General features: G+C 35.6%; 1 protein-coding gene across 1 annotated transcript; it reads right to left on the bottom strand.

Annotated features, from left to right (window-relative positions):
- Positions 1–688: 688 nt before the first annotated feature.
- cidec (cell death inducing DFFA like effector c) lies at positions 689–8019 on the bottom strand. The gene is made up of 7 exons (XM_079376885.1): positions 7882–8019; positions 7385–7455; positions 7033–7174; positions 6492–6641; positions 5794–5826; positions 1790–1980; positions 689–1333 (listed from the first exon to the last, which is right to left on the bottom strand). Exons 2-7 carry the CDS (start codon positions 7432–7434, stop codon positions 1180–1182), a joined length of 720 nt encoding a protein of 239 aa, XP_079233011.1. The 5' UTR covers positions 7435–7455; positions 7882–8019; the 3' UTR covers positions 689–1179.
- Positions 8020–8214: the final 195 nt, after the last annotated feature.

Here is an 8214-nt window from a genome sequence, read left to right as displayed (position 1 = left end):
GTTTTGTCTGGTAATGAAAAGGTTTTGCACTACTAACTAAACATGGTTGTGGCTAGAAGGGATACATCTACGGCTGGAAGTGACGCAAGTCTCGCAAAATCAAAATCACTGTCTCATTTTTCCTGTCCATTTGGTGTGATTTAAAGAGATTTTGGTTCAAAATCAAACCATGACTTTGCCACAATGTAGCCTGAATAGTTCATTATTGCCTTCTTTACTGTCACTTTCTTCCTGTCCTTCCGGCAAGATTTTGCTACCGTATACCCCCTTCTATCCACAACCACAAAACATGGACAGATCAACTGTGTGCCATTGTACAAGCACCTTCCTCTCTGTTATCCCTGTTTGCCCTCTTGTGGAAATATGTGGTAACACAATTCTCATGGCATGAGAACCAGAAGGGCGTAAGTTAAATTTTTTGGAGATATATATATATATATATATATATATATATATATATATATGTGTGTGTGTGTGTGTGTGTGTGTGTGTGTGTCTGTGTGTGTGTGTGTGTGTCTGTGTGTGTATCAAATGAAAGCTCTTAATGAGCTTTTTCTACTGGCAAAAGTACTGTTATCCATTATATCTGTAATATGTATCTACTATGTAATATGTAATCAAAAGGAAAGAAAGAATGGTCCCTTTTTCAGGATAATGTATTTTTAAGATAATTTAGAAAGATCAAAATAAGCTTTACAGATCTTTATTGGAAAGGATCTAAACAATATTTTTTTCATACATTTTTATACATCAAAAAAGCCTTAAATCATAGACATTAAAGAGACCTACTGACTCTGACAACTGCAGATGTGGCTAGAGCAATGAACTGCAATATCCGTAATGTAAGCTGCCTAAGGGAGATAGGAAGGACAGCTGATCGTCCCTTCAATGGCAAACCACATGTAACCTTGTGTTCCCCAGGCATGCTCATGAAACTGAAAATTCAAGAGTGGTGTAACCTCTCACATGTAAGAGTTGTTTTTTTCACAATTGTGTGAGGATGGGAAATAACAAATGTTTAATTTCTTATATATTTTTATGTGTAGACATTGTTAACTTTAACTGTACATTTTGCTGTGTACATAGAAGTTAATAACTCACAAACATACATTTTATGAAGCATTAAATCAACAAGCAGTGCACTCTGGTTAGTTTGCCCTAGCCGTGACACAGAATCGTTTAATGTTGTAACTGTTTGATGATGCATGTAGGCGATATCAGTTCTGCCTCCGTTTTCTCGTCCTCATCAATAAGATGCTGAATATAACACGAAGTTCCTACTAAAACATGGCCAGTGGTCTGCATAGTGAAGAGAGTCCATCTTAGGGCTTCCCTTTTAGCAGAGAGAAAAGAAAATCAGTGAGACATACGCCTTTTGTGTTTACTTTCTTTAATATAGTAAGGTAAATAAAGATAATTTATGATCTATTGATTTGTATAATTTATTATTGACTAATTATACATGCACTTCACACAATACTGTATTTGTATACCAGCTGAGTGAACAGGTACAAGTTTTATAGTGACACACAAAGCCTGGTCTTTACCAAATCTGTTTTTCTGAAGAAAGAGTGGTTAGTGTGAACCATGTCTCAGTCTCAAAAGTAATCCCTAAAGCAGGGTATGAAAGCATTGCTAAACACTTGGGATTCTTGAATCCTTGATAAGATACCATCATCTAATGGCCTATGTTGGCTTACATACTTTAATTGTTAGATTATATTATTTCTTTCTCTCTCTATCTCAAACTACAGAGCTTCTAATGACACACATGGACAAACACACTTACCTTATCATTCTTTTTGCCTTATAGCACTGCAAATCATATGACACCGAGTACATTCCATACAATGTTGCCTGCACATTTAGGCAGCCAATAAAATCCTGTGGGTGATTTTTGTAAAGATCAAAAGTCAGTTTGGCAACGTCTTTCCTTGTTTTTTTCCAGCCAAATCCAGGATCTCTCTTGGTTGTATGTTTCTGTGTTGTAATGACATGGAAAGAGTGAGAGAGAGGGAAAAAAAAGATGTGGTGATTGGCATTTCAGTCAAAATCTACATTTTTTGGAAGAAGGATATATGGGGGGAGGGGGAGGTAATATGCAGGATGGACATGAAGGAATTGAAGGATGCAATACAAAGTGCAATTCCCTGTTCTGTGGACTTTTATGTTGAAATTTTGGTATGTTAATTTCCTTTTTTAGTTTTGTATTCAGGTTGTAGTTTCTTTATTGTTTAGTTCCTTGATTGTCTCCAGGTGTTCCTTGTTTCTCTCATTTACCCCTTGTTTATTCTGCACTTGTGCTGTGTTAGGTCTTGGTTGTGTTCCCTAGCATTTAGTGGGTTTTGTTAATTTTTAGTTATTTGATGTTTCTGTTTTGTTTCTTTTATTTATATTGTTTGTTTTGATTTATCTTTATTATAATGTTTTTTCTGCACTTAGATCCAGTCCCCACTTGTCTCTGAATCCCCTTGTGACATTGTTACTGCACATTTTAATTGTGCACTCGCAGAATTAAAATCACAGTTTACTGAGTTGCATAAATTTTCCTTTGCCGGACTACGTCTTGTTAGGAATGACATATACAGTTGTGCTCATAAATTTACATACCCCTTGCAGAACATGTTAATAATTTTACAGTTTTTCTCAGTCGCTTTGGTATATTTCTCGAATCATCCTTGACATTTGCAAAACAGTAAGTGCATTTATCAAAACAACTCGTACAAATAGCAAAACACCATGGATTACCTGCAAAAGCCAATCTCTTGTGCAAAATACTTAGTTCATCTCTCAAAAATAAATATCTGTGTCAATGAACATGACAGTGCCATCAGAATGACAAGTCCTTGTGTCATTGTGTATGGATAAGACAGTCAAATTGCTTAGTCATGTTGTCAATATAACAGTGTACTCTGGGGGGATGTTCTGATGTAAACGGCTACAGTTTGGATGACAGTTACTGTACTGAAATGCAGAATGCTGCACTTCTTATGTATGCCATATTTCCTTTCCAAAAGTACAAATTTACACATTACTGTATGTGGGATATTGATTGAAAGAGACTGTTTCAAAATGTTTGAATTATTTACGATATGGTCGGTCTCCCAATTTTTATCTGCACCCTTCAGCCATTGTAAGGCCATGATTGACAACATTATATCATCTGATATGCACCTCTGTCCTTGGCCTCTTCTTCCTCTTCTTCTTCCTCTGTTTTGTCTCTGTACACTTCCATGCATCCTTACTCCTCTTCTTTCTCTCAGCTGTTGTCCCTGATCGTTTTCTGGATGTTCATCCATCATCAGAATTTGTACATTTTGTGTTGTCCTCTGTCTATATATGCTTTCCAATTTAAGGGTCATGAAATGCAGGTCATGAAATGCACCTGTCAGGGTTCTGTCGTGTGTGTCATGTGTTCCTGACCCTTGTGTCCATATTTGGTTTGTTTCCTGTCCTTGTTTCATGTGACTTATTAGTTCATTCTGTTCAGGTGTGTTTGTCTTATTAGCGTGTGTATTTAAGTTCCTGCCTGTTGAGTTTCGTGCTGTCTGGTGTACTCGTTATTCCCCGGTGTTCCTGTCTGTGTTTTGCCCTGCCTTGTCTTGCCCTGCCTTGATGTTATTCAGTAAAGATTATCATTTGAAGTTATATCCTCGTCTGCGTGTTCCTGGTTCCTCCCTCGTGTGTGCACCGTGACAGCACCTTTGAGCTATTTCAGATAATTGGTTTATAATTGGTGGATCTATATTCTCTTCATTAGTGAGAGTCAAGATTCACTTGCACAATTCATGGCAAATTTACCAAAAGTCTAATAGAGGTGTGTAGAAAATATGCTTGACAGTTTATGACAACTAGATCAACCATTTTGCATTTAATGACTTATACGATGAACTGATGACTAGATGTTTTGAAGACAATAGCACAGAGATCTATGTAATACATTTTGAGCAACATGACATAAGCAATTGATAATGTAGGAAACAGCAGAGAATTGTACATAATCATTTGCAACTTGTTCAAAGAAATGAGAAACTGCTTTTTTGATGTGCACAAGTGACACAATGATGTGAAGATTGAACAGGTAGTTTTGAGAATTTCAATTCTGATCTGAGAAATGTTCCAAAGCGACTGAGGAAAAACTGTAACAAAATAAGAGAGCTCATGAAGATTGCATGTTATTTTTTTATTTAGTACTGTCCTGAATAAGCTATTTCACATAACAGATGTTTATATATACTCCACAAGAAAAAATAATAACTGAATTTATAAAAATTACCCTGTTCAAAAGTTTACATACCCTTGAATCTTAATACTGTGTGTCAATTCCTGGATGATCCATGACTGTTTTTCTGTTTTGTGATAGTTGTTCATGATTCCTGCGTTGGTCCTGAGCAGTTCAACTGCCGGCTGTTCTTCAGAAAAATTCCCCAGCTCATGCACATTCTTTAGTTTTCCTGCATCTTCTGCATATTTGAACATTTTCCAAAAGTGACTATGATTTTGAGATCCATCTTTTCACACTGAGGACAACTGAGGGACTCATATATAACTATTACAAAAAGTTCAATTGCTCACCGATGCTCCAGAAGAAAAACCATGCATTAAGAGCCAGGGGGTGAAAACTTTTTTTAATTTGAAAATCAGGGTAAATTTAACTTATTTTGTCTTCTGAGAAACATGTAACTATCTTTTGTACCCTCTGAAAGGCAGTACTAAATGAAAAATTATGATATTTAGGCAAAATAAGAAAAATGGGGGGATTTTTCTGAAGAACAGCAGGCAGTTGAACTGCTCAGGACCAACGCAGAAAAACAGTCGTGGATCATCCAGGAAACAACACACAGTATTAAGATTCAAGGGTATGTAAAAATTTGAACGGGGTATAAATTCAGTTATTTTTTCTTGTGGAGTATAAACATCTGTTATGAAATAGCTTATTCAGGACAGTACTAAATAAAAAATAACATGCAATTTTCATGAGCGCTCTTATTTTGTTAAAATTATTAACATATTTGCATATTCTGCAAGGGGTATGTAAACTTAAGAGCACAACTGTATCTGCTATACTAAGAATTTGCCAAAACCTTTTGGTTGTAAAGTAAAGTTAATAAATTGTTTACATTTTTATTTCCGAAATAAGTTTAATTTTAAATATCATTAGCCCAGAGTAGATACTACATTTGATTAAGAATGATTTTAGTGACAGTAAAAAATATATCACGGCTGGGCAGCTGCAAGGTGCATTTGTGTTGCGCCCTTTATTATAGCTGTAAGTTTGCTTTTCTTTCAGCATGAGGCATAGTCTGAAAATTGACTGAAAATTGTTTGTTAAAATGGCGCTGTTCAAAGGCAGCGATTAACCTCAGGTCTAAACTCTGTGTAGCTATGTACTGATTTTCATATTTGAGCTGGTGTAGAATTACAAAGATGTTTCACCAAATCATATACGGTTTTATCCATATCTTGCCTGAAATTTGATGTGAAAGCCTTAGTCTCCTGAAGAGCATAGGCTGGTTGCCTAGGAACATGCAAAGGTCACATGACTAATGCTGCCTATGTAGAGCATTCCAGATTGATCGCTTATAAGGCACATGACCTTTAAAAAGGTTTCCTAGAAGATAGGAGAGAACAAGGAATCTTAACTACTATAGGCTTTTGAAAAGAGTCTGTATGTTCTGTACTCCCAGAGACAGTGTTTTTTCCCCTTCATCGCAATGCAGGAGAGAAATGACAATAAAAAACACTTGACATGAGATATGCTTTAAGGAGGTCTATTTCATTCTTCACACTTACCCTTTCTACTTTCTTATGACCCAGAAGGTGTTTCTGAAAAGGGAAAAAAAAGAAAAGAAAGAAGAATTTGTCCTTTATGCATGTGTTGACATCTAAATTCAATTTGACCAACAATGTGTTTAAGATCATGTAACATTGTTTGAGTAATTGAGTCTTTTAACTCTGGCCAAGTGACTTAGACTAGACTTATCACATGCTTGAATGAATATTTAAAACCTCCTTCACCTTCTTCTCCTTCAACTCATTGGCTGACACATTGCTATTTTCATAAGAAATAGGTCAATAAGCTGAGAATAGACTTGACTCTCAGATGTCTATTGCACAAGATCTAAACTCAGTCTGTGCAGTTCAAGGGTTCCACCAGAAGGTGCTATCAAGGTGCATGTTAATCACAGTGGAATATAAATTTGTGTCCCTAATAATGCTTAATACTAGGCATGATGTTGCGTGTCAGTAGACCAAAATGATTATAGAATTGTGAAAACGGTTAATGTCTAATTAATTATGTCACTATAATCCAACTAAATAGTGTTAGAATCACAGAAATTTACTAAGTGGGAGCTATGGTAAAGAACATATAAATCGAATGCTATCATGTGAACATAGTCCAAGAAAATTATGGAAATACATTATATAACAGTCAATTTCAACAAACATGTCTCTGTGCTGTTGATCTTACCTTAGATGAAAACACTGACCTGCTGTGGAGCCCATTTCTGTCCTTCCCCTAAGACCATTAGGACAGTGTTGTCTTTTAAGGTCTGAAAAAAGTCCTCTGTATCCACTCCAGTTCCATCCTCATCCAACACTAAAGCCCTGATGCAGTGCATGTGGAATATATCCATCACCTAGAAGGGAAAAAGCATTCAAAGATCTTTAGAGCAACTGTGATGGAATTTCAAGAAGTGCTGGCTCCACATGGCACTAACCCTCCAACTTTTGAGCTATCACATATAATCATTTATTTTAACCACTAAAAGCCAAAGTGAATAACATTTGTAATGGAAACATTATGCGATCCTGTGTAGTTTAATTCAACATAATTAGACATTTGACTCCACCGTAATAGCGTTAAATACAAATGTATCTTAATTTGACTTTCATATATCAAGCTCCAGTACCATTGATCAATTCTTTTCAATGGTGTCAAATGTTCCAATAATTGGTAGTTTGCAGAAACAAGGACTTCCTGAGTATATTTCTCAATGTTTCTCCAATCCTTTTAATTCCTGTCCTCACCTTGTTCCGTAGGTCTCTCAGGTCATTTGCCATGATGCCTTTCTTAATGGAGCGGTCAGAGTTGATGACCCGGAAGGGTCTGGAGTGCTGAGGCCAACGTGGTAAGAGCTGCTGTGTCATAGAACCGCAGGCTGATATGCATCTATGGACGTTACACACACACACACACACACACACACACACACACACACACACACACACACACACACACACACACACATACACAATGGTTTGCTTGAAATACCAATCCACAGTTTTACACAAATATAAGGAGGGAAACTTAATATAATATTAGATTAATAGAACAACAATTTGGCATATAAACACACGATCATAATACAAACTCAGTTACTTTGAAAGGGAGGTTGAGAACACATCAAGGGATTTCTTGGCATTTTCCATTGGAATCAACGCTCCAGTAACCTTCAACAATACAGTAATTAATGCATTAAATAACATATGTAAATAAGTAGCTTCAAAAATAACAGCTAAAATATATACTATATACTAAACTATATACTATACTACTATACAAGCAATAGGGATTGCTTAACAGGGACACATGCAGCACTGTCAAATACGTACTTATCTAAATACACACAGAACAGGAAAATGATACGGTGAACAGAATATCTAATATCTAGTTTTTGTTTAAGACAACAAAAATATTTAAAGTTTAAAATCTATTGTAAAGCTAAAAAAATCTTGTAAAGTTGAACATATAAGGATAGACCTCAAGACTTCTTGACTTTTCTAAAAAAAAAAAAAAAAAAAAAAGGATTACTTGTGTATGTAATTATTCACAAGAAATCAATAAGACTAATTATAGTAACAGTAATTACACAATACCTTAAAAAGAAAGCTCTTTGGATCCGTTTTTTTCTTAGTTTTTTTTTGTTCTGGTATTGTACAGTAAATCTGTGTGTCTGGTCTGTTCGTTGCTTCGGAGTATCATTGCAAAACTCATTTTTTCACCTTTGTTCCACTCTGACAGCATGAGTATTTGGTCATGCTATGTTGAGCAACAATGTATAAAAGTCTCTCGGTCCAAGCTCAGTCACACCACTCGTGATCATTTTCTGATGTTTATCAGTGGTGCATGAACAAATAAAAGATATATGGAAATACATAATATAGCACATACATATACAATATAACACAAATACTACTGTGTTAAAAGAT

This window comes from Barbus barbus, assembly GCF_936440315.1.
Source record: "Barbus barbus genome assembly, chromosome: 25".
NCBI classification, from domain to species: Eukaryota; Metazoa; Chordata; class Actinopteri; order Cypriniformes; family Cyprinidae; genus Barbus; species Barbus barbus.
Note: the sequence above shows the minus strand (reverse complement) of the source record. Positions and strands in the feature narration are given on the sequence as shown.